Source organism: Sapajus apella, unplaced genomic scaffold (assembly GCF_009761245.1).
Source record: "Sapajus apella isolate SASKATOON/1434 unplaced genomic scaffold, GSC_monkey_1.0 scaffold18, whole genome shotgun sequence".
Classification (NCBI taxonomy): domain Eukaryota; kingdom Metazoa; phylum Chordata; class Mammalia; order Primates; family Cebidae; genus Sapajus; species Sapajus apella.
The window spans coordinates 289653-316594 of NW_022436958.1; the positions used below are offsets into that span (position 1 = coordinate 289653).

General features: G+C 39.5%; 1 protein-coding gene and 1 pseudogene across 1 annotated transcript in view; both read right to left on the bottom strand.

Annotated features, from left to right (window-relative positions):
* Window positions 1-8008: 8008 nt before the first annotated feature.
* LOC116556962 lies at window positions 8009-9805 on the bottom strand (annotated as a pseudogene).
* An 8346-nt stretch (window positions 9806-18151) lies between these two features.
* Window positions 18152-26942, bottom strand: part of DARS1 (aspartyl-tRNA synthetase 1) — a 79126-nt gene continuing 70335 nt past the window's right edge. The window contains exons 13-16 of the mRNA XM_032286327.1: window positions 26171-26251; window positions 24682-24793; window positions 24442-24513; window positions 18152-18882 (exon numbers count right to left, since the gene is read on the bottom strand). Of these exons, the coding sequence (XP_032142218.1) occupies window positions 18791-18882; window positions 24442-24513; window positions 24682-24793; window positions 26171-26251 (357 nt within the window). The 3' untranslated portion in view covers window positions 18152-18790. The remainder of the gene's footprint in view (window positions 18883-24441; window positions 24514-24681; window positions 24794-26170; window positions 26252-26942) is intronic.

Here is a 26942-nt window from a genome sequence, read left to right on the forward strand (position 1 = left end):
GAAGGAAGGAAGGAAGGAAGGAAGGAAGGAAGGAAGGAAGGAAGGAAGGAAGGAAGGGCAACAATATATCATGAATATCTTTTCAGTTGATAATATATTTCTGCGTTATTTTAATGACTATGTCTGTTACTATAAAGACCATTCATGTAGTATATTTTTACAAATTTAAATCTTTAGATAATTTTGATGAGAAATTAATGAGTCAAAAGGGAGTCACATCTTAATACTATATATCTATATATTTTTTGAGACAGAGTTTTGCTCTTAAGCCCAGGCTGGAGTGCAATGGTATGATCTTGGCTCACTGCAACTTCCGCCTCCTGGGTTCAAGCGATTCTCCTGTCTCAGCCTCCTGAGTAGCTGGGATTACAGTTATGCGCCACCATGCCCGGCTATTTTTGTATTTTTAGTAGAGACGGGGTTTCTCCATGTTGGTCAGGCTGGTCTCAAACTCCCGACCTCAGGTGATCTGCTTGCCTTGGCTTCTCGAAGTGCTGGGATTACAAGCATGAGCTACCGCTCCCGGCTTTGTGTGTGTTTTAGTAGAGATAGGGTTTCACCATGTTGGCCCGGATGGTCTCAAAGTCCTAACCTCAGGTGATCCACCCACTTCAGCCTCCCAAAGTGCTGGGATTACAGGTGTGAGCCACCATGCCTGGCTGGACTGTACATCTTAAAACAGTTACTGAGTTAATGAATAGACCAAGTTTGGAGGTGGTGCCCCTGCCTTGCACAATAACACCTCCAAGCAGGCACCTTGGTTGAGCCTTCAAAAGGCCCTTCTATCACCCTATAAGTCATGAAGCTTCTGGGCAGTTCGGTGAGTAATAGGATCACTGTCAGGAGCTCAGATGAGCTGGGAGAGTGAGCTGTCAGAGTAGCTGATTAAAGCAATAAGCCAAAAATGAACGAGTGAAGACTTTAATCACTTACTTCGATGGTAAAAGTGAGTTTAAAGCTGGAGAAAGCGCTGACTCCTGCTTCATTTCCCTCATGAATCGATGCAGTGGATGAGGGGGATCAGCACAGGCATGGGGGGGGGGGCTCTTGGGCAAAAGGCTTCAGCAGTTTTATGGAACCTGGAGTGGGGAAAGTTTGGGGTACAAAAATCCTAGGTGCTCAGATTGGGGAAAAAGTGTCTTCAAATTCTTCCTCCTCCCCCAGTAAGGAGACCTCAGCAGAGGAGGCCAAGGAGGACCTCTCCTTAAGGTCTCAGATGATGACCCAGAGACAAAGGCACCAGACTAGAAATGGAAATGCATGAAGAGCGTGGCTGGCCAGGGAAGCCTGAGTTCTTGACTACAACTTCCTTTAGAAACCAGAATGCACTGACTGTGTACCACCAATGGTGTGGAGAGGGCAGCTTTCCCTGTGAGGCCTGACAGGTAAAGTCTTTGTAATTGCTTATGGTCAGACCTGAAAAATCACAGATAGGTGTTTAACCAAGGGCCAGATTCTCAACCCATAGATCCCATGGCATTGTGCAGATTGCTTTGCTGTAAGGTGGGACTCTGAGTCTGAGTTTTAGGGGTTTCCATATTGGTGCATCCAACTTTCTAAACACCGCTACTAGATGAGACCTCGAAGGCAGAAAATGAAAACCCATAAAACATGTGCTGAGCCCAGTAAAGGTGAATTGCTGCTGCAGTTTGGAAGTCCAGTGTTATTAACTTGCTAAGAAGTGAGTGGTTGCTTTCCTCCACGGATGGTGCCACACTGAGGACTTGGCATTGAGTTCTGTTGTTGGCAGATAGGATATTTGGCAGTGAGAGAAACTAGATCAGTCTCAGTGAATGGGAACTCACGTTGGGCCCATAGCCTCCAACCCTGCCATCTGCTACTTTCATGAGACTGTTGCACTAGACTTGCGGTGAGTGATGACAGAGGCAGGTTGACATTGAATGGTCAAGTCATTCTGTCCACCAGAATTCCATGGTGGATATTCTCTGGTGAGCGTTCCCATATGATACTAAGATCTTTACTTTTTGTTCCTACTTCTGTAGTTCCACCCATATGATTTTTAGGCAAGCTTCCTTGCCCCTAAATTTCCAATCTTTCTCTTTCTGGGCCCCTGACTAATCAGCCTAGCCATTCACTAATGTCCACAAATGTATGTGTGTTCCTCTTTCCTTGGGCTGCTTCCCTTTCCATACAAAATACCTAACCAGAGGCACTGCCCATTGGAAGGATTTTAAATCTTTCTAGGCCACCCTTAAATGGCTGTAGTATAATAGTAGCAGCTACTTACCAAGTCAGCCCAACCATGAAACAAACATGGCCCTTTTCATCCTCTGCCAGCTGGACTCAAGGGAGCTTCCTGTGTCCCCTCTTCCTCCAACTCCAAACATGGCCATAAGTTTGAGCTGAGAAAGAGAACAAAGCCAACAGTGGTGATGACAGGGAATTCCAGGAGTCCTGATTATTATCCAGCTTACTTGCGTCCTTCCTACTCATGCCTAATCCCAAGTGTGCCAACTACTATCTTTCTTGTGTGTGAGACAGAGTCTCACTCTGTCACCCAGGCTGGAGTGCAGTGGTATGATCTCTGCTCGCTGTAACACCTCCTCCCAGGTTCAAGCGATTCTCACGCCTCAGCTTCTGGAGTAGCTGGGACTACAGGTGTGTGCCACCACGCCTGGCTAATTTTTTTATATTTGTAGTAGAAACAGGGTTTTGCCTTGTTGTCCAGGCTGGTCTCGAATTCCTGACTTCAAGTGATCTATCCACCTCGGCCTCCCAAATTGCTGGGAATATAGGCATGAGCTACTGCGCCTGGCCACCAACTACTATCTTATGATGCTTTTAGCCCTTGTAACTGGGTGAGTCTGTAAGAACTCAGCACACAATGGGAAGATCTGGCTGCACAGTCACTTGATGTCCTATAATTAGGTGCTCTATCTCCACCAGGGCCCTGTAGCCAGCCAGGGTCTATTTTCTGAATGGTGTATAGTTCTCTGCTGCAGATGGCATAGTCTTGCTCCAGAACCTAGGAGGTCTCTGTTGTGATTCTCCTACTGGGGCCTCCTATAAACTCCACATGGCATCATTTCCTACCATAGACACCTTTAGTAGCATAGGGTCTGCTGCTTGAACCACAGCCTGGAACTGCTTTAGAACACTCTCCTGTGCTAGATACAGCTCAAAACTGATAGCACTCCATGTAGATGGGTCAGAGTAGTGTTCTTTGAAGGTTCTGTTCGATAGTTATTTAGTTATTAGTTCCATGTATTCTGGACTTGGGAGTGCAAAGTAACCAATACATTTTTATTATTGTAACACTTTTTGAATGTCTTACAAAAAGTGAGGCACTGTAAAATGTTATTTATTGAATAAATCTCTTTTCAATCATGATATAGCTTGGATATTTGTCCCTTCCAGATCTCATGTTGAGATGTAATTCCTAGTGTAGGAGATGGGGACTAGTGGAAGGTGGATCATGGGGGCAGGTCCCTCAAGAATGACTTAGCACCATCACCTTGGTGATAAGCAGGTTCTCGCTCTGAGTTCATGTGAAGTCTGGTTAAGCCTACGGCATCATTGCCCTCTCTCTTCCTCCCATGTAACATGCCTGATTCCCCTTTGCCTTCCACTATGATAGTCAGTTTCTTGAGGCCCTCACCAGAAGCAAATGCTGGCACCACGTTCCCTTACAGCCTGTATTAGAACCATAAACCAATTAGTTCTCTTTTCTTTATAAATTACCCAGTCTCAGGTATTCCTTTATAGCAACGCAAAAATGGCCTAATACAATTCACAACACCAAACCAGCACAGTGCATTCTACAGCTATTGCTGTAGAAATGGTAGACTTTTTTTTTTTTTTTTTTTTTTTTACTGAGATGGAGCTTCGCTCTTGTTGCCCAGGCTGGAGTGCAATGACATGATCTTGGCTCACCACAACCTTTGCCTCCCAGGTTCAAGCAATTCTCCTGCCTCAGCCTCCTGAGTAGCTGGGATTACAGGCATGTGCCACCATACCCGACTAATTTTGTATTTTAGTAGAGACAGAGTTTCTCCATGTTGTCAGGCTGGTCCTGAACTCCTAACCTCAGGTGACTGGCCTGCCTCAGCCTCCCAAAGTGCTGGGATTACAGGCATGAGCTACTGCTCCTGGGCAGAAAAGGTAGACTTTTAAAGACAAAGGCAAGGAATTCCAATAAGCAAATCTTCCTTTAGGATGCTCTTTTATGATAGGTTTCTTCAGAAACATTCAAGAAATGTTTTACGTTCCTATCACCTTAAAATAATAAAAAATTAAAAAAAAATAAATCCCAGAACATTTAGCATTTCAAATGATAAATCTATATAGGCATTTTCAAAATTCATTTTGTATATGTTTTTATCCCTACCATATTTGCTTGCCTTGTTGATTATTCTGGTGACAATAATAAGAACACAAAGGAATTTCAGAATTAGCATTTTAATGCTTCTCATAAGCAAAAAAAATCAATTGAGTCTCATTCTGAAGGAAATGTTAAATGTGCTATGTGGAGACTGGCTGATAACCAGTCAGCAGCACTAAAGCTGAGTGTGGATATCAGCTGTTTCTTTGCAAAGTGGAAATGTTAGCTCTCCCAAAGTGGACCCAGTGACAGTCCAGATGCAGGAGTCTGTTATGAAATAAAGCAGGTTCTAAATTACTCTAAGAAAGAAGACAACAGCTAATGTTATTTAATTCCAGAAACTTGTCTCTGATCAGCAATTTCTTTTTCTTTTTTTTTTTTTTTTCAGAGACAAGCTCTTGTTCTGTTTCCCCAGCTGGAGTCAGCTTACTTCAGCCTCGAATTCCTGGGCTCAAGCAATCCTCTTGCCTCAGCCTCCTGAGTAGCTGAGACTACAGGCACATGCCACCATGCCCAGCATTTTTTTTTTTTTTTTGGTAGAGACAGGGTCTTGCTATGTTGCCCAGGCTGGTCTTGAGCTCCTGACCTCAAGCGATCCTTTTCTTTCAGCCTCTCAAAGTGTTGGGATTATAGGCGTGAGCCACTGCGCCTGGCTAGCAATTTTTTTTTTTTTGAGACAGAGTCTCACCCTGTCTCCAGGCTGGAGTGCAGTGGTGTGATCTCAGCTCACTGCAACCTCCACCTACTGGGTTCAAGTGATTTTCCTGCCTCAGCCTCCCAAGTAGCTGTGACTATAGGCGCCTTCCACCACACCCAGCTAATTTTTGTTTTTTTAGTAGAGAGAGGGTTTCACCATGTTGGCCAGGATGGTCTTGATCTCTTGACCTCATGATCTGCCCGCCTCAGCCTCCCAAAGTGCTCCCAAAGGTGTGAGCCACTGTGCCTGGCCAGCAATTTTTAAATATGAATTGCTGCGTAATCCTCTCTTCTGTGTTAGAGCAGATTTATAAGAACATACATTCAAAGATATATCTGACTAAATAAGTTAAAAAGTAGAAGAGCTAATTTGGAAATTTCTATAATAGATTTGACTAAATTAGAAAAATGAGTAACTATTTTGAAGCCCAAATAATCCATCAAAATATGTAATCTACTTGTTTTTACAAGCAGATGGGAAAAAGGAAATTGGTTTAAAATGTTACTGCTTTCAGACCTCTGAATGCATATACTATTTGGATATGTACATATAGCTTTATTTGAACAGTATAATACGTTATCTAGGTCAGGGTTCTGGTCAGAAACATATGGCACACTCAAATAAAATGTGCTTGAAGAGTTATGTAAAGAAGCCATAAAGATCTGGAAGGCTTTAAAGGAAACCAGAAAGGATTGGTGAAGTACCCTAGAGCCAGCAACCATAGGAAGCTACTACCACCGTTAGGTCTGAAGGAGCAGAGAGGGAGCAGCGAGTGGGGCCTAAGAAGCAGCTATACTTGTAGAGAGGAGGTTGTGGCTTTCAGGAGAGGAAAACAGCTATGGCCAAATGTGGTCCAGCAAAGAAGGAAAATAAACATCCTGACCTTTCTCTTCTCCCTCCATCTGATCTGTTGGTGTTTTCCAATGACCAAACACAATTAGAAGCCACTGGGGAAGGTGCTTGGTTGATGCAGTCCCTAGAGGTTGGCCTCACAGGACACACAGCAGAGTGGAAAAGGGCAGTAAGTGGAGAACGGAAGGGGCAAACAGAGAATGCCCAGCTCACGGGAAGAGCTTTCAATTACAATGAACACACATATAGGTAGTCTTTGCTTTGGGTGGTTCTGATATGTATTTTATTTTCAGTTACCACTGTTTAGTTAAATTACATCAGTCCCCCAACGTGGTTCAAAATTTCAGTTACCATGGTATATTAATTGTGAGTAATTGCATAAAATACACTTCACTCTCACCTATTCGTCACAAATTACTCTGTAAATAACAGATGTGTGTAAAAGTCACTGATCAGCTACGCCACTTCTTTCAAAATCTATTGGTGATCAATGTACATATTATTCAGTTCATGCACAGACAGCAAAGTGTGTAGTTGTGTTGCCTCCATGTCTCCCCCTGAGGATTCCATATGCTATTTTACAAAAATAGATATTCAAAAAAGGGCACAGTGCAGCAAAGGAACAAAATATGTTAACTTCGGAAGTGAAATTTGCATCAACCATAAATGAAGTTGCAGAAGAAATAGCTGAGCATGGGAGTGTTGACACTGCCACCTTTTGAGAAACTCCAGGTATATAGCCTTAAGAACTTACCGAAGACAAACTTATTGACATAAATGAGGAAAGCGGTTGTGATGGAAAGGACGAAGATTTCCTAGATGAAGTGACAATAGCAAAAAAACTTCACATTAAAATATTTTGAAGAGATTTCATGGTTTTGAAAGCACAACAGAGAAAATGTTGGAAGCTGATCTGAATTTAGGATGGAGTAGGACAATTAACCAAAGCCTGGAAGAAATGGTCACCCCAAGCTGGGTACAGTGGTGCATGCCTGTAGCTGCAGCTATTCGGGAGGCTGAGGCAGAAGACTAAGGCAGAATATTCAGCAAGGCAAGCAAACATGATGTGACTAAACACATGGTTTGAACTGCAGGTTGAGCCCTGGAGTTCAAGACCAGACTGAGCAACATAGAGAGGCCCTGTCTCTTAAACAAACAAACAAACAAACAAACAAGCAGTCAATCTATAGTGAAAGTTATGCCACAGGAAGAAGCGAAGCATTGTTCAAACTACTCTTCATAATCTTTTTTTACAAAGGCATAAACCACTTTAATTTTCAATGTTTCTAATGTTTTATTAATTTTTTTTTTTTTTTGAGACGGAGTTTCACTCATGTTACCCAGGCTGGAGTGCAATGGCACGATCTTGGCTCACCGCAACCTCCGCCCCCTGGGTTCAGGCAATTCTCCTGCCTCAGCCTCCTTAGTAGCTGGGATTACAGGCACGCATCACCATGCCCAGCTAATTTTTTGTATTTTTAGTAGAGACGGGGTTTCACCATGTTGACCAGGATGGTCTCGATCTCTTGACCTCGTGATCCACCCGCCTCAGCCTCCCAAAGTGCTGGGATTACAGGCTTGAGCCACCGCGCCCGGCTCTCTAATGTTTTAAATTATAGTACACTAAATAAATATTAGTTTCTCTATTTTTTCATTTCTCTATATTCTTATAACCAGCAGTAAGGGAATTTTTAACATTTGACAGAGATTTTTAAAGATCTAGGACAATCATATTTTACCCTTTGAATATTAACATTGCTTTTCATGGCCATTTTTATGGTTCCACATAAATGTGCAAAGTGAGGACTTCCTATACTGGGCTTTTCAATGGCTCATTAACATTCTACAATATGGATATAGCATCATTTCTTCCTCTACTAGTTGACATTTAGGTTGTTTGCATTACTTTCTCTGGTATAAACAATGCTGCAATAGATATCCTCAAACACATCTTTTTGTACACCTGTATTCTTAAGATACTTTTTTTTTTTTAAGAGATGGGGTCTTGCTCTGTCACTGAGGCACTGAGGCTGGAATGAAGTGGTGCACTCATAGTTCACTGCAGCTCTGGGCTAAGTCTAGTCACCTGCCAGCCTTGGCAGTTCCCATCCCCGCAGAGCACCCCAGCACCACTCACCTGAGGAAGCGGCTCTGTGCAACACAGCCCCAGGCTGAGGGCCCACCAGAAGCACTCAGCTGCCAACCTGGAAAGGAGTAAGTGCCTACAACTTCAGCTGAGCCCCAAGTGGTGACATCTTCCAGCGAGGCAAGGGCATCAGCACCTCATGCCCCTGTTTACAGGCCCCTCACCTGAGCCACTGCACCTTCTCTTGGATGAAGTGCTCGCCCAGCGGTGGGTCAGCTCCAGGTACAGTCTGTGCCGATGATGCAGGTAGTCCAAATACAGGCGTGGGTGTCTCCTTGGGAGTGGCCTTCTCCATCTGGATGCCCTCGGGCTGCTCATTGAAGGAGGTGGTGGAGCTGATCTTGGGCCTCACCATCAGGGCTGCCTGCAGGGCCCTGTCATAGTCCTTGCCATTGACCCTGTTCCACCTACTGTGGTCATTCCAGGGCTGGATGCTGGTGTCCTTGCAGCCAGGCCCCATGCTGGAGTGAACATGAGGTTGTTGGCATCACAAAAATTCTCCACAGCTTTCCAGTTCTGATGGGAGGAACCCAAGGATAAACCATTGGAGACAAAGTAGGTGCACATGTCGTCAAACCCCAGGACGTCGTGGGTGTGGCCCTCCTCCACCAGCAGTGCTCTGAAGACCCCAAATTAGGGCCAGGCCTCAAGGGATGTCAGATATGAGTCATAGATATAAAAGAGTTGGTGGGGAGGCTTTTGCCCATGCTTACAGGGATAAAATGCACCATGGAAGCCATACATGTCAATGATGTACTTGATATTGTCACATACAGTGATGTCATCCCAGCCTTGTGGGGTTGGATGTGGATGTGCGGTTGAATGAGGATCCAGCCACCTGGATGTTGCACTGATGGGTGGTGTCCAAAATGTTGGGCACCAGGTCATCTGAGGGTTCCCTGTGACCATCAGCCATGCCAGGTGAATAGCAGGAAGGGACCAGGATGTTGGGGTCCCAGGAACTGTAGGGGTGTCTGTGTAGAAGCTGGAGCCCAACTCATCTGGGGGACTGTGGTGGCTGTGGGGGCAGCTGGCCGAGATCTTGGGGTCCCAGTGAATGTAGTGGGCCTTTTGTGGAGGGCTCCGGTATCATGAGTGGTAGGTGTGCAGGTCCGAGTGGATGCACAGGCTTTGCTCAGAGCCTCCTCCAGGCATTGCTCCAAGGGCGCAAGCTCCAGACCTGGGCCCAGTGCCAGGAGTGGCCACTCTTGCCCACCTCCCACGGTGCCAAAACCATGTTGTTTTTTCTAGTAAGATGGTCAGGTTTTTCATTGGTCGAATAACCTGCAATATAGTGAATGGACAGGTGAGTATTTGGAAGATCCTGTGCAGCTTTAGGAGCAGAAGACTCATTCCTGTAAGTGGTGGGAGAGAGAAGCAGGCCTGGGGGAGGGAGGGTTGAAGCTTTGCCCGGGTCTGATGAGCTAAATGGACAACGTTTCATGGCTGAGCAAGGGGAATAAATGGCAGATATAGCCCATCTACAGACAGAACATCAGGGGTTCTGCCGTACTGATGAGATAATGTAAGACACTGTGAAAAAAATATACAACCTTGGGAACCCAAACTCACTAAGCCAAAGGAAAAGCTAAGCTTGGGAACTGAGTCACACAAACAAAAAACCTTTTTGTTTCCAGATGGTGGTAATTTCACATGCTTACTTTATCTTATGTAAAATATAGATTTAGTGAGCTGAGACAAATGCACAACTGACTTTCCTCCTACTCCTTTATTTTCACATGTAAAATGCAGATTCACTGAGCCCTAAGCAAAGCCTCACGAGAATGTATTCACTTGTCTCACTGCCTACCCTCCCTCCTTTTTTTTCCTCCCCCACCCCCCACCCCGCTTGCCTTTTCCCCTTTAAATATTGAAGTTCTCCAAATCTTCTTTTAAAAAGCACGGGTCACAGATCCAAGTGTAACTTGTGTTTTATTTCCCAGGCACATCCTCAACCTTGGCAAAATAAACCTCTAGTCAGCTGAGATCTGCCTCAGTCACTTTTTGGTTTACAATGCGGTAAACAAAGGACTACTTTGACTGGTGAGTTAGTCAATCATTTGTGCAGATGTTGACATTTGGCAGAAAGTAAAAAAAAAAGTTTGTATTCATCTGAGTCTATCTGACTTTTGAGAAACAGATGCAGCAGAGAGCAAATACAACTCAAAATTTAGAGAAAGCTTCAAGTGCCAGCCAACTGAACTGAAACAGAAATTAGGAGAATGTTGTATTTTCTACGTGACACTGCCTTTGGTGTCTAAGTCTATAACCATAGCCCAGAAACAGAAAACAACCACCAAAAAAAAAAAACCCAGGCTATTTTAATGGCCTAATACTTCCGGATCCTAACATATAGAATGTTAAAAATAAAAAAATAAAATAAAATAAAAAAGAAAAAAAAATAAAGATTTCCAGAGATCTCAGGGGCCTATGTTAAAAAATCTATTCTTATCTAACCCATCTGTATCGTAATTATTTATACATTCACTTAAAAATATCAGTTAGGGCCAGGTACGATGGTTTATGCCTGTTATCCCAGCACTTTGGGAGGCCAAGGAGGGCGAATCACATGAGGTCAGGAGTTTGAGACCAGCCTGGCCAACATGGTAGAACCCCATCTCTACTAAAAATACAAAAAAACAAAAACGAAAACAGGCAAAGGCCATGAACAGACGCTTCTCAAAAGAAGACATACACAACCAACAAGCATATGAAAAAAAATGCTCAATATCACTAATCATTAGAGAAATGCAAAAAAAGAACCCACAATGAGGTACCATCTCACACCAGTAAGGATGGCTATTATTAAGAAGCCAAAAAATGGCCAGGCACAGTGGCTCAGGCCTGTAATCTTAGTACTTTGTGAGGCAGAGGTGGGCAGATGACAAGATCAGGAGATCGAGAACACCCTGGCTAACAAGGTAAAACCTCGTCTCTACTAAAAATACAACAATTAGCTAGGTGTGATGGCATGTGCTTGTAATCCAAGCTACTCAGGAGGCTGAGGCAGGAGAATTGCTTGAACCTGGGAGGCAGAGGTGGCGGTGAGCTGAGATCTCACCATTGTATTCCAGCTTGGTGACAGAGCAAGACTCCATCTCAAAAAAAAAAAAAAAAAAGAAAAAGAAACTAAAAAATAACAGTGCTGGTGAGGTTATGGAGAAAATAAATGTTTATACACTGCTGGTGGGAATGTAAATTAGTTCAGCTACTATGCAAAGCAATTTGGAGATTTCTCAAAAAACTTAGAACTACCATTCAACCTAACAATCCTATTACTGGATATATACCAAAGGAATATAATGGTTCTACCAGAAAGACATATGCATGTATGTTCATCACAGCACTATTCACAACAGTAAAGACATGGAATCAACCTAAATGGCTATCAACAGTGGACTGGATAAAGAAAATGTGGTACATATACCACGGAATACTATGCAACCATAAAAAAGAATGAAATCATCCTTTCCAACATGGTGGAGCTGGAGGTCATTATCTTAAGCAAATTAATACAGGAACAGAAAACCAAATCCTGCATGTTCTTACTTATAAGTGGGTGCTAAACATTTAGAACACATGGACACAAAGAAGGAGCAATAGACACCAGGGCCTACTTGAGGGTCAGGGATGAGGACTGAAAAACTACAAACACCTACTTCAGAAAAAGAGAGAGAGAAAAAAACCAAAAACCAAAAACTGCCTATGTATATTACCTGGGTGATGAAATAATTTGTACTCCAAACCCCCTCAAAATGTACTTAACCCATGTAACAAACTGGTATGTGTACCCCTGAACCTAAAATGAAAGTTGGAAACAGAAAACCAAAAACAAAATTCATCTTGAAACTTAATCCCCATTGTGGTGGTATTAAGAGGTGGGGTCTTTGGGGAAGTGGTTAAATCACGAGGGCTGTGCTCTCATGAATGGATTATCAACCTCATCAAAGGGTTGGGGTGTAGTTTAGACCCTTTTGATCTTCTGTTCCTTTTGCCATGTGAGGATACAGCATTTGTCTCCTCCAGAGGATGCAGCAACAAGGCACCACCTTTGAAGGACAGACAGGGTCACTCACCAGACACTGAATTGGCATTTTGATCTTGGACTTCTCAGCCTCCAGAACTACAAGAAATAAATTTCTGTTCTTTATAAATTGCCCAATCTATGGGATTTTTTTTATAATCGTACAAAGACAGTACACTTATAAAATCCAGAAAATTTACTCTCAGGTATCTATCCAAAAGAAATAGAAACATGTCTGTATAAAGACTTGCAAATGAATGCTCACAGCAGCATTATTCATTATAGACTAAAAACTGGAAACTATCTAGATATCCATTCACTGGTGAATGGATAAGCAAATTATGGAGTATCTATTCTATGGAATACTACTCAAGAAGAAACACACTATTAATGCATGCAACATGGATGAATCTAAAAAATTATGCTCAATGAAAGAAGCTAAATACAAAAGACTACATAGCATTGTTCTGCTTATATAAAATTCTAGAAAAGGCAAAAACAGACCTTGGGTTGCTAGCAATGGGGACTGACTATAAAGACACACTATGAAACTTTCTGGGGCAGTGGAAATGTTCTATAGCTTGAGTATGGTGAAGGTTACCTGACTATGAAATTACTAAAATTCATAAAACTGTATACTTAAAATGAATTTTGTTGTATATACCTGAACAAAGTGAAAACATTTAAATAAAATTATAAAATTAAATTCAGTAGTACAAACACAAATTTAAACATTTTTTTTTTAGAAACAGGGTTTTACTGTGTCACCCAGGCTAGAGTGCAGTGATACAATCATCGGTCACTGTACCTTGAATGCCTGGGCGCTAGTCATCCTCCTGTCTCAGCTTTCCAAGTAGTTAGGACTACAAGCATGTGCCACCACACTGGCTGATTTTTATTTTTTATTGTCTAGATGAGGTCTTGCTATGTTGCCTAAGCCCAGCTGCATACACAAAATAATACTAGTGATTAAACAGTATTTATTCCAGAAAAACAGTATCAGAGATTTCTATTTCTACAGTCCACTATATCCAAACAACAAAGAAAAATCATAGCAAATACTGAAAAGTATTTGACAAATTCAAAATTTATTCATAACAGAAACTGAACAAATGAAATCTTCATTAACATGATAAAAGATATTTATTAAAAACCTACAGTCCAGGCGAAGAGGCTCATGCCTGTAATCCCAGCACTTTGGGAGGCTGAGGCAGGCGGATTTCTTGAGCCCAGGAATTTGAGACCAGACTGGGTAACATACACTTTTTTTGTCTCTACAAAAATATACAAAAAATTAGCTGGGCGTGGTGGCATACACCTGTAGTCCCAGTTGCTTGGGAGGCTGAGGTGGGAAGATTGCTTGAACCTGGGTGGTCGAGACTGCACCACTGTACTCCAGCCTGGGGAAGACAGCAAGGCCCTGTCTCAAAAACAAAAAACAAAACAAAAACAAAAACCACCTACAGAAATTATCACACTTAATCTCAAGACTTTAGTATTTAAATAAAAAAAACACGAGCCTGCTTCCATCACTGCTGTTATTCAACATTCTACTGAAGAAACAACCTAACTAATGCAATCGGCAAACACAAGAATGAGATAGAAAAAAATTAAACTCTTATTTGCCTCACACTATTCTGTGTTCTACACTCTTTAATTCCCACAATAGTGTCACGATGTAGGATTATGCAAATGAGGAAACTTGAGGATAAGCAAGTTACCCAAGGTTATGGTATTAATAAGTAACGTAAGCAGCAAAACCGGAATCTGAACCTGGGCAGTGTGGCTAACAGAATCCATACTTTTTACTGTTATGCTATCCTTTCTCACACCTCTCCACCTACCTAGAAAACACAGGAGACTCAATACAAATTATTAGAAACTAGTAAGAGATCAAGAATACTGCTGCATAAAAAAGGCAATATATAAAAATTGGTAACTGATAGTGTTATCTTCATAACAATTTAAAAATGTTACAGAAAAGGAGATCCCATTCCTGCTAGCAAGCAAAAGGGGCTCACTGCCCAATGCTCTAAGCCAGTATTATGACACTGGGTTTTTGAGAAAAGCTTATTACAAGTGACTTATAAGGAGACAGGAGTCCAGCTCAAATTGCTCTCTCTGTGCTGGTGTTAAGGCAGTAATATTATCCTTTAAGGGGTAGATTCTGGGATTACTAGGTGATTGGTGTAAGAGGTCTGGAAAGTTCTTCGGCATGTGTAGTTATCTCTTTATGCCTCTTTATGGGTCATCCCATGTGCAAATCTGAAGATAGTATAAAATACGTGGTGGAATTTTAGGGTCTGACATCAACAAGCTTGCTGTATATACTCTAGTTAGCCACATTCGTTTTAACTGATTGTAGACAGTTTTGTTATCTGTGGGAAGTAGAAAAGTTCCTTTTTAAAGTTTTCTTTCTTGTTAAATAATAAGTGTGCTAATAACTTTGTTAAGCTCTATCCTATGAAGCTGTTAGACATGCCATGCTTACAGGCACGTAGTGCATTCTATGTCCTTGTACTTTAACCAAGATATCTGTGCTGGACGTGCTCACAGGCATTTCCCAGCTCTCCGTTGCTTTTACCCGTTTAGAAAAGTTTTAAGTTGTTAGCCAATCAGGTTTTAGTCTAGATTGTAAGGTCTGGCTCAGCCAAAGGAGATCAGTCACAGCAGTAACAACCCTAAATGTGTAAGGAATAAATTTGTGGGTATTCCCTTTGTTCTTTGTACTCTTGTGGCATGATGGCTTACTGGGAGTACCCTTCCTGCAGCCCAGGAAGTAAAAATTGTGTTGCTGAAAGATCATTTGTCTCAGGGATAATTTTTCTTTCCAGCACCGAGCATCTATTTCTAACATCTATTTCCAACTTTTCTTATCTGTCATCCTCCACAGGCAAGAATTTTTGTACTCAATTTTTGTTTTTTTTTTTAACTCCTTGAGCATGGTTTCATTCCCAATAGAAAAAAACACTGTAAGGTGTTCTAACATAAACTAAAAAATTAAAAGCAGTTTTGATAAGCTAATGTTAAATAAAATTACAGCAGACAAAATGTCTATATTGTGATTGGATTTATGGGGAAACATTTATTTCTGCGTTGAAACTGAAAAAATACACAAGAAATACTATAGGCTGGGTATGGTGGCTCATGCCTATAATCCCAACACTATGGGGTGGAGGTGGCGGGGGGGTGGCAGAGGCAGGTGGATCACTTCAGCCCAGGAGTTCAAGACCAGCCTGGGCAACATGATGACTACACATCTCTACTAAACATACAAAAGGTTAGCTGGGTGTGGTGGTGCGTGCCTGTAGTCCCAGCTACTTAGGAGGCTGAGGTAGACGGCTTGAGCCCAGGAGGTGGAAGATACAGTGAGTTGGGATCCTGCCCCTGCACTCCAGCCTGGGCAACAGTGTGAGTTCTTTTAAATTTTGTTACACTGAATGTTTCATTTTCTAGAGTATTCATTAAATCGTGTCCACAAAAAACACTAAGGTACCTCACCAATTTCTCCCCTCTCACCACATGATGAGCAGATCCTTGGCAAGGCTGTTCTGACTCAGCTACAATATCTTCAGATCTGCAAAGGACAAGGATGTAGAGCCAAATGGAAAGATATTTGGCTCCAGCATTAACAATAATGAATTTTTTGATAATTTTGAGAACAAAATGCTGATGGGAGTAAACAATAACATCACATAAAAAGGAAAAAACTTTTAAAGATATAAAGTAATACCAATGTATTTTTCTACAATTAAAAAAAGAATACCAATAAATGTAGAGATACACCACCTTCATCCATCAAAAGACTAAAGAGAGGGAAATTCCAAGTCTTTTCAAATTATTCTATAAAATTAAGGTAATTCCAATGAAAATCTCAAGGTTCACATATCAAATAAATCTGCAAAACAATATTAGACACTTACAGAAATGTATTTAGCAAAAATATAAACACATAAAAACGATATTGAATTCACATAATAGTTACCTATAAGAGAATACCTAGGAAGCCTTAACTATGTCCACAATTTCTTTTCTTTTTTGTAAAATTTTTCTCTTTAAAAAATAAAATAAGGGATGGGCACAATGCCTCACACCTGTAATCCCAGCACTTTGGGATGCCCAGGCAGGCAGATCACCTGACAAGAGTTGAGACCAGCCTAGGCAACATGGTGAAACCCCATCTCTACTAAAAATACAAAAATTAGCTGGGTATGGTGGTGGGTGCCTGTAATCCCAGCTACTTGGGAGGCTGAGGAGAAATTGCTTAAACCCAGGAGGTGGAGACTGCAGTGAGCCAAGATCGTGCCACTGCACTCCAGCCTGGGCCAAAGAGCAAGACTCGTCTCAAAAAAATAAAAAAAATACAAGAAGGTCAGTCGCAGCAGCTCACACCTGTAATCCCAACACTTTGGGATGCAAAGGCAGATGAACTGCTTGAGGCCGGAAGTTCAAGACCAGACTGGACAACATGGAGAAATCTTTTTTTTTTTTGAGGAGTCTTACTGTGTTGCCCAGCCTGGAGTGCAATGGTGTGATCTCCGCTCACTGCAACGTCCACCACCTGGGTTTAAGCGATTCTTGTGTCTCAACCTCCCGAATAGCTGGGATTATAGGGGCATGCCACCATACCCAGCTAATTTTTGTGTTTTTTAGTAGAGATGGAGTTTCACCATGTTGGCCAGGATGGTCTCGAACTCCTGACCTCACGATCCACCTGACTTGGCCTCCCAAAGTGCTGGGATTACAGGCGTGAGCCAACGCAACTGGCTGAGAAACCTTGTTTCTACCAAAAATACAAAAATTAGCCAGTCTCATAACCAGATCTCAAAATAAATATAAATTTAAAAAAATATTTGAAGCAAATACGACAGTGTTAATATTTGATAAGACTGTATAAGTACAAGAGTATTTTATCATGTTGTGGTCTTTTTTTTTTTGAGATGGACCCTCGCTCTGTCATCGGGTGGAGTGCAGTGGCGCGATCTTGGCTCACTGCAACCTCTACCCTCCGGATTAAAGTGATTCTCCTTCTTTAGCCTCCGAGTACCCGGGACTACAGGCGCTCGCAACCACATCCAGCTATTTTTTTTTTGTATTTTTAGTAGAGACGGGGTTTCACCATGTTGGCCAGGATGGTTTTGATCTCCTGACCTGGTAATCTGCCTACCTTGGCCTCCCGAAGTGCTGGGATTATAGGCATGAGCCACTGCGCCTGGCCTTAATCACGTTCTAATTTGGTCAGCATCTTTGAAATACTTCACAATAAAAGATTATATCATTCTAAGACTTTACAAACCATTTATTTTGAAACATGCTCTAATTACATGAAATTGAGAAGAATAGCTCTAGGGCCAATATTATTACACTATTTCAGGGCCTCGCAATTACACACTAATGGATTTTATTCTTGCTGTGGATTAAATTATGAAATATTTTTGGGGTGCCTACTATATTTAAGGTATTCTGGTAGAATATGAAAGAAAAATATAAGAACTGAATCATTACTTTCAAACATTGCATAATCTAGATGGTAAACACTCCCTTTAACTTTCAAAAATAATGAACAGATGTTTGTGGGTAACTTCCCACCTTTCTGACCCTCCTATTTTTCTGCATATTATTTTTTCTCTTCCTGTACCAAAATATCTGTGTTATATTTTGTTCCTGCCTAATATTTGTGGTTAATGTAAAATTAACATTAGCATCAACATTTGTAATAATTCAGAGAAAAAGTGTTTGTAATCGTAATTCTTACATAGAAATTTTTTGATGGATAAATTGGGACTGTATTTTAGTGATGTTCACTAAATATCAGTACCAGTTCCAGTAAAAATGAAACAAAATTCTGCAATAGATTTTAACCCATGTGAAATGAACTCTGTTAACTGACCCAAGCTGTCAGCTTTAAAAGCTCTATCCCTGGTTTCTATACCCATCGAAACCAGTGTCTTGAAATGAATACATGATGAGAACATATTAATCTTCATTTATTTATATAAACCAGTTGTGTATTTTTTCTTTTCCCAAATTATAAATGCCTAGCACCAGTTATAAAATCAGATGGCCACAAAGTTACACAAAAACAAACTATAATTAGCTTTAAAATTTTATTGAAATTCAAGTTTAGAATTTAACAATTTAATACAATATTACACTGAATACTTTCTAACCAGCATTTTCGCCTGCTTTACATAATTTCTAGGCATAACTTTTAAGAACTGTTACTTTCTGGCTAATTTTCCATGATATGCCAATTACACATTCATTAAAATTTCAGATACTACCTGAATTATTCTTATCTCAATGTCAGAATTTAAAAATAAGTTCAAATACTGAAAATCTAAGACATTAACACTGGGGTCCTTGTAATATAAAGAAAAAAAATTGTACAATCTTAACTGTTTAAAACTCTTGTTACCATTTACTGCAGTTAACAGAATATGAATTTTTAACATAACCATATGAATTTCTCAAGTATTTCCTACTGATGCATGTCTGAAGTTATAAAAATCTTCTCTCTTTTAAACGAAACTATACTGAATTACTCCAAAAAGAACAGAGATACTTTAGGGTCTTGCAAATTTATTCTAGTGCATATTTTAAGTACCTAAAGTACAGCCTGTGCAATAGCAGGTTACTGGGAAGAGTAAATGTGGCTTTCTTTCTTTCTTTTTTGAGGCAGGGTCACGCTCTGTCATCCACACTGGAGTTCACTGGCAAAGTGTGGCTTCAAGGAGTGAGTCGTTTGGGATCACGAGGGAACATGGAAGTCTGACGAACATTATGCAGTCCCAGAAACAGCATAGTCACTCGTTCCAACCCTGGGAAGACAAAAATAATCATTAATTTCTTTTTAAAAATCTCTCAGGGTCATACTTAGAACTACTAACATAAATATAATTGTTAAAGTAAATACTTTTCCCTGTTAGGAAAGAGAATGACTCCTATTATTTTGGGTTTATTGAAAATTGTTTTGAGCATTGATTCAGAAATAAAGATGCTGCTATAAATGAAAATGACTAAGTAATATATCCTTAAGTGGTATGGAGTCTAAAAGGTGAACCACAAAAATCTATACAAATGAACAAAATCTATGATTTAAACAATAAGAAAAAACAAAAGACTTTATAAGCTTGAATCTTTCAAAAGATACCAGACTCTTGATTATACAGTCTAGGCAATGAGGATAAGAGCCATAAACTTGCTTAATCAAGTACTAGAAAATTTACTGTAATTCTATAGACATTTAACATGGTGGCCCCTACCATAAAAAGCTCTGGAGTACATTATTAAACTAAGTGTTTTGACTGTAAAAAAGAAACTGATTTTGGCATATGGCTTAAATACTATATCACTGAAAAAAATTAAGACCAAGTACCACCTAAGAAGCAGAGCAGAACTAGCAAATGACACTTGTATGCATATTATCTATTTCACTAAAGTTTTATAAGATTAACATATCGGCCGGGCGCGGTGGCTCAAGCCTGTAATCCCAGCACTTTGGGAGGCCGAAGCGGGTGGATCACGAGGTCAAGAGATCGAGACCATCCTGGTTAACATGGTGAAACCCCGTCTCTACTAAAAATACAAAAAATTAGCTGAGCATGGTGGCGCGTGCCTGTAGTCCCAGCTACTCAGGAGGCTGAGGCAGGAGAATTGCCTGAACCCAGGAGGCGGAGGTTGCGGTGAGCCGAGATCGCGCCATTGCACTCCAGCCTGGGCAACAAGAGCGAAACTCCGTCTCAAAAAAAAAAAAAAAAAAAAAAAAAAAAGATTAACATATCACACAAAGAAAGGCCAAACAATATTTTTATATAGTAATTACTTATAATTTTGAATTTTTAAAGGACTATTGTAAATACAAATAAGAGAACTTTTTATTTGGAGACAAAGTTTTCCTCTGTTTCCCAGGCTGGAGTACAGTGATGTGATCTCTGCTTAAGGCAACCTCCACTTCCTGGGGTCAACAGATTTTCCTGTCTCCCAAGAAGATGGGATAACAGGTGCCCGCTGCCATGCCTGGTTAATTTTTGTATTTTTAGTAGATATGGAGTTTCACCATGTTGGCCAGGCCGGTCTTGAACTCCTGACCTTAAGTGATCCGCCTGCCTTGGCCTCCCATGGGATTACAGGAGTGAGCCACTGAGCCCAATTGATAATATTTTTATTGCTATTATTTACCAATAGCAGATGGAAATTTGAGCCTTGTATTATGGTAATATAAGACTGATCTTAAAAACCCCACCATTTCTTAACTTTCTCTCAAAATATAATTATCAAAAAACAAGTGATATTGATAACCATTCAAGTTTCCCTCTTCATAATTAAGGTTAAAATTTTACATTATCAGTCACAGAAATCTGTAAAATATTTATGCAAAATGCACATTAATGATTAAGAGGAAACAGTCCTAAATTTTCCATTAAAACTAAAACTATATATTCTGGCTGGGTGCAGTGGCTCACACCTGTGGTCCGAGGACTTTCAGAGGCTGAGGTGGGAGGACTGCTTGAGCTCAATCGTTTGTCCAGGCTGGAGTGCAGTGGAGTGATCTCAGCTCACTGAAACCTCTGCCTCCTGGGCTCAAGCAATTCTCCTGCCTTAGCCTCCTGAGTAGCTGGGATTATAGGCATGTACCACTACACCTGGCTAATTTTTGTATTTTTAGAAGAGACGATGTTTTGCCATGTTGGACAGGCTGGTCTCGAACTCCTGACTTTAGGTGATCTGACCACCTCGGCCTCTTATTTCTTTTTAAAAGAAAAAAAAAAAAAAACCCAAACACTACTATATATTCAATGTAGTATAGTTTGTAGTAACAAAGGGATGGTAACAACCTACAAGTCCATCAAGAGAAAGGTGGTTAACAAGATTATGGTTCCTCCTTTTAATGGATTCTATGTAGAGATGTAAAAAGAATAAAAAAGCTCTTTAGGTATTGATAAGAAACAATACAAGATACATTAAAGTATTTCTTCTCTATCTGGGCTCATATTTTAGAAAAGATACATTAAGTAAAAAATGCAAGGTACTAAATGGTTTATATATAATAGTATGCTATAATTTGTAATGTGTGTGTATGTGTCTTTTCATATATGCAAAGATATCTTTGCAAAGGTAACTGAAAACTAGAAACAATGGTTTCCTGTAGGGAGGCAAATATATACTATTCTCCTTTTCCCCCTCCAATTTAAAAAATAGCGTTAAAATACATATAACATACAATTTACCATCTGAACCATTTTTAAGTATACAGTTTACTAGTACCAAATACACTCACAGTGTTGTGCAACCATCACTATCATTCATCTCTATAGCTCTCTTAAAAAAAAATCATGTTTATATTCCTTTGGATATATACCCAGTAATGGGATTGGTCAAATGGTATTTCTGGTTCTAAATCTTTGAGGAATTGCCATACTGTCTTTCACAATGGTTGAAATTTACATTACTATCAACAGTGTAAAAGCATTCCTATTTCTCCGCAATCCTGTCAGCATCTGTTGTTTCTCCACTTTTTAATAACTGCCATTCTGACTGGTGTGAGATGGTATCTCACTGATTTGCATTTCTCTAATGATCGGTGACATTGAGCTTTTCTTCCTATGTTTGTTGGCTGCATAAATGTCTTCTTTTGAGAAGTGTCTGTTCATGTCGTTTGCCCACTTTTTAATGGAATTGTTTGTTTTGCTTTTTTCTTGTACATTTGTTTAAGTTGTTTGTGGATTCTGAATATTAACAATACATGCACGTGTATGTTCACTGCAGCACAATTCACAATAGCAAAGACATGGAATCAACCAAAATGCCCATCAATGATAGATTAAAGAAAATGTAGTACATATATACCACGAAATATTATGCAGTCATAAAAAGGAACAAGATCATGTCCTTTGTAGGGACATGGATGAAGCTGGAAGCCATTATTCTCAGCAAACTAATGCAGGAACAGAAAACCAAACATTGTATATTCTCACTTGTAAGTGGGAGCTGAACAATGAGAACACATAGAGGTAAAGCACACACACTGGGGCCTTTCAGGGATGGTGGGGTAGGGGAAAGCATTAGGGAAAAGAACAATGAATGCAGGACTTAATACATAGGTGATGGGTTGGCAGATGCAGGAAGCCACCATGGCCCACATTTATCTATGTAAGAAACCTGCACATCCTGCACATGTATCTTGGAACTTAAAATAAAATTAAAAACAACATCAACAACAAAACCCATATATAATGACCTTAACTGGTGCTATTTATTTTTAAAGTTGTGCCCAGCTTTGAGTTATAATTGACAAAAATTTTATGTATTTACAGTGTACTATGTTACACTCTGATACACTGTGACATGATTAAATCAAGCTAATTAACGTATCTATCATCTTGCATACCTATTTTTTTTAACGGAAAGAACATTTAAAATCCACTTTTAGCAATTTTCAAGCATACATTATTACCTGTAGTCACCATGTTGTACAACTGGATCTGCAGAACTTATTCATCCTAACTGAATCTTTCTATCCTTTGACCAACTTCTCCTCATTCCAACAACCAGTCTACTCTTTGTCTATGGTTTCAACTTTTAAAAGGTACCATATATATGTGAGATCACGTAGTATTTGTCTTCCTGTGCCTTATTTGCTAATCTGTTTAGTATGATGTCCTCTAGGTTCATCCATATTGCTACAAATGACAAGATTTCCTTCTTTTTAAAGGCAGAGTATTATTTCATTGTATAGATAAAACAGGTTCTATATTCCTAATACGAACATCCAAAATGCTCCAAAATCTGAGACTTTCTGAGTGCCAACATGATACTCAAAACACAAATGAAAAGGCTAAAAATAAAAATGCTCATTGAGCATTTCAGATTCCTAGATTTGGGATGTTCAACCAATAAGCACAATGCAAATATTATAAAATCTGAAACAATCCAAAATCAGACATGCTTCTGGTCCCAAGCATTTTGGATAAGGGATACTCAATCCATACTACATTTTCTTTATCCATTCATCCACTGATGGACACTAAGGTCATTTCTATATCTTGGCTATTGTAAATAATGTTGCATTGAACATGAGAGTGCACAAATCTCTTAAATATACTGATTTCATTTACCTTGGTATATAAAACCAGAAATGGGATTGCTGGATCATACGGCAATTGTATGTGTAATGTTTAGAAGAATGTCCATACTGTTTTTCGTAATGGCTGTACCAATTTTAAATTCCCATCAACTGTTTACAAACAAGGATTCCCTTTTCTCCACATCCTCACCAACAATTATCCATTATCATTTTGCTAGTAGCCACAGGTGTGAAGTGGTTATCTCATTGAGGTTTTAATTTATATTTCCCTAATGTTTATTGATGGTGAGCATTTTTTCATATACCTACTGGCCATTTGTAAGTGGGTTTTACATTTAGGCTTTTGATCCATTTTGAGTTAATTTTTGTATATGATGTTAGGTAAGGGTCTAATTTCAATCTTTTGCAAATGGACATCAGTTTTCTCTTTACTATCTGTTGAAAAGACTGTCCTCCTACCAATTTCAATTTGAAAATTTTGTAAGTACATATTGTATTTTCCAAAAAACCCCCAAACAACAAACAAAAACTTCAATAAAACTATACATTCAAAATTCTTTTTAAGAGTGTTTGGTATGGACATCCAAAGGTGAGTTAAATATTTACTCATTTTAAATTGCAGAGCAGGCTGGGCTTGCTGGCTCATGCCTATAATCCCAGCACTTTGGGAGGCCAAGGTGGGCAGATCATCTGAGGTTGGGAGTTTGAGACCAGCCTGACCACATGGAGAAACACCGTCTCTACTAAAAATACAAAATTAGCTGGGTGTGATGGCACATGCCTGTAATTGCAGCTACTCAGGAGGCTGAGGCAGGAGGATCACTTGAACCTGGGAGGCAGAGGTTGTGAGATCACACCACTGCACTCCAGCCTGGGCAACAAGAGCGAAACTCTGTTCCAAAAAAAAAAAAAAAAAAATATTGCAGAGCAGTCCCTTATACTGTAGAAGTGTTCTTAAAGCCAATGAAGTGCTACGTTTCAAAAAACACTTAGTAGCTCTTTGAGCTATTTTAAGGTAGAGCTTTAATTTGGGTTAATGCGAATGAACTCACAGTAAAAGAGAGAAAACAGGATACCCCACTTAAAAGACATTTGGCTTCTAAACTCTAAGAGAAAAAAATGGCTACAACTTTATGACAATAATATTTTAAAACACACAAGTTAGCTGTCCACTTGTTTCTTGGAAATCAAATTTTCACTTGAGTTATGATTCATTTTAAAAAATTCTTGTAATTGAAATGTATATTATACTTAGAACTTATAAGCTTATTTATAAGCAATAACAGAATATTACCAATGCCTCCGCCAGCATGAGGAGGAGCTCCAAAGCGGAAGGAATCAATGTAAGCCTTAATTTTCTCCAAATCTACAAAAAGACACAAAACAAAACAAAATATAATTTATCTTATTTATTTAAAAAAAAATCACAAAAGAAATTACTGTTCAATGGAGATTTTTAAAAGGCCGAGAAGTCTTTAAAATGTTTACAATGTGTTATTTTCAGACTATACACTCTCCTAAATTAAGTGTTTACCAATTCCATGATGTAAAGCTCTCTCTGTTAGCAGCTGAGGATCATGTATTCTTTGAGCTCCTGACAATATTTCTTCTCCTCTCATGAACATATCATAAGAGTTGGACTGTTTCTGCAAGAGAAAAAAACACCACTCTTTAAGTGACTACTATTCTATTTCTATTACACATATACAGAAAAAAATCTCTGCTGCATGAAGAACAAGTTCATTTTTTCCTACAATTAACAATGCAACCTTGTTTTCTAAAGTAGAATTAAACTACTGAGGGCTGAATAATAACTTTTTCTTTGTTTCTATCAGACTTTGTGCTCTCCTCCCACACCCCCAATAACAAATCAGAGCACCACATCTAATTTTTAAGAAGCAGTGCTGATCCTTATTTCACTTTATCATCTGAGATGTTTTTAAGCATGATATGATTTTGGAATGACTTTTGGAACTTCAAGTTATCAATAGGTGTGAGTCTTTAAATTATTATTTTTACTTTAATCCCGTCTTTCAATAAACCAGTGGTTCTCAAAGTGTGACTCCGCAACTAGTAGCTTCAGTATTACCAGAAATTCGTTAGTTGGTCTGGAGTGAGGCCTGTAAATTATCAGGCTCCCACTCCAAAGCAACTAATGAGAAATTCTGGGTGGGCCCCAGCAATCTGTTTTAAAAAGTCATTCAGGTGATTCTGGCACACTGTAAAGTTTAGAAACCACTGCAATGGAAAAACAGTAGAAGACCATAAGACATTACTTAGATTAACTCCCAGGATACAATGTGAATTCCCAGTTTAAGATCAATGGTAGGATGTTTTGCTAAAGTATGCAAATCTAGTAGTACTATTTATCATTTACATAGCTGTAGGATACAGTAAATTCCTCTTCAGAGGTTTAGCCTGTTAACTTCTTTGTTCTCAAACTCAACTTCCTTGTTCTCCATCCCTCCTTGTCCCTAGCTATTGTAAACAACCTTCCCACCAGTTCTAATAAAAAACTCACATCTGTTCCCTTGGTTACCTGCACCCATTCCTCCCTCTGAAACCTCATGTCTCACCACTGCAACTCACATTCCCCTTCCCTTCCTTATTTGGGCAAATATTCACAAATAGCCAATCGGGTCAGTTTAGATTGTGCAGTCTGACCCCAGCTCATGGGTGAGTGACACAAAGATAGGAGCTGCGTTAGAGATAAACACCTGTTCCCTCCTTTGTTCAGGGTGCTTTTGTGATCATGATTGACTCAGTTAGTATCCTTCTGCAGAAGTAAATTGCCTTGCTGAGAAAACTTTTGTCTAAGTGCTAGTTTCACTTTGCAGCACTGAGCATGTTTCCAACATAGCCTTTCTTCTTCATAAATCTTCAGACAAATGACCGAGGAAAATGATTTTAACATAGGTTTTTAAAATTAATTTGCTAGAATATTCCCATTATATAATCTGACATAGTGACAATAAAATTTCCCTTCTTCTCCAAAATAGGTTATTTAAAACGAAATTACTTACAGGATTTCTTGGGTCAGGCATGGTATAGAAAGGTCTTACAGCCAATGGATATTTATCAAGAATATAAAAATCTGTATCATACTATAAAAAGAATAAATAAAATTAAAACACATTTTAAAAACGTAAGATGGCTAACATTTTGGTAATTAACTTTTTTAAGAAAAAATTTTTGTTCTTCAAATTTACTCTAATTATGTTGTGTATACAATGAATATCTTGCTTTTTTTCAAGTAACATTTTTATCCTATAGCATTTTGCCATGGTATCATAAATTCTTCCGATACCTAATTTTTAGGCACTGCTTATTACTCCATCATAGTTTTATTTATTTATTTATTTTTAAAGAGACAGGGTCTTGCTCTGTTACTAAGGCTGCAGGGCAGTGGTGCGATCATGGCTTACGCAGAAGCCTGGCTAATTTTTGAAATTTTTTGTAGAGATGGAAGCTTGCTATGTTTGCCCAGGCTGGTCTTGAACTCCTGGCCTCAAGTGATCTCCTACCTCAGCCTCCCAAAGTGCTAGAATTACAGGCATGAGCGACTGTGCCAGGCCTACGATTTACATATTATGATGCATTTTATAATTCAAATAATTGTCTGAAATCCTTTTCGTTTTTACAGAAACTATATTATGTCTATGAATTACTTTGGGAAAATTTGATGTATTTTACAATATTAATCATGGAAAACCTGGATTATTTTCCCAACAATTTAGATTTTGGTAGTTTTCTTCAAATGAATGCTACAACTGAAAGAAATAAATGATATTAACT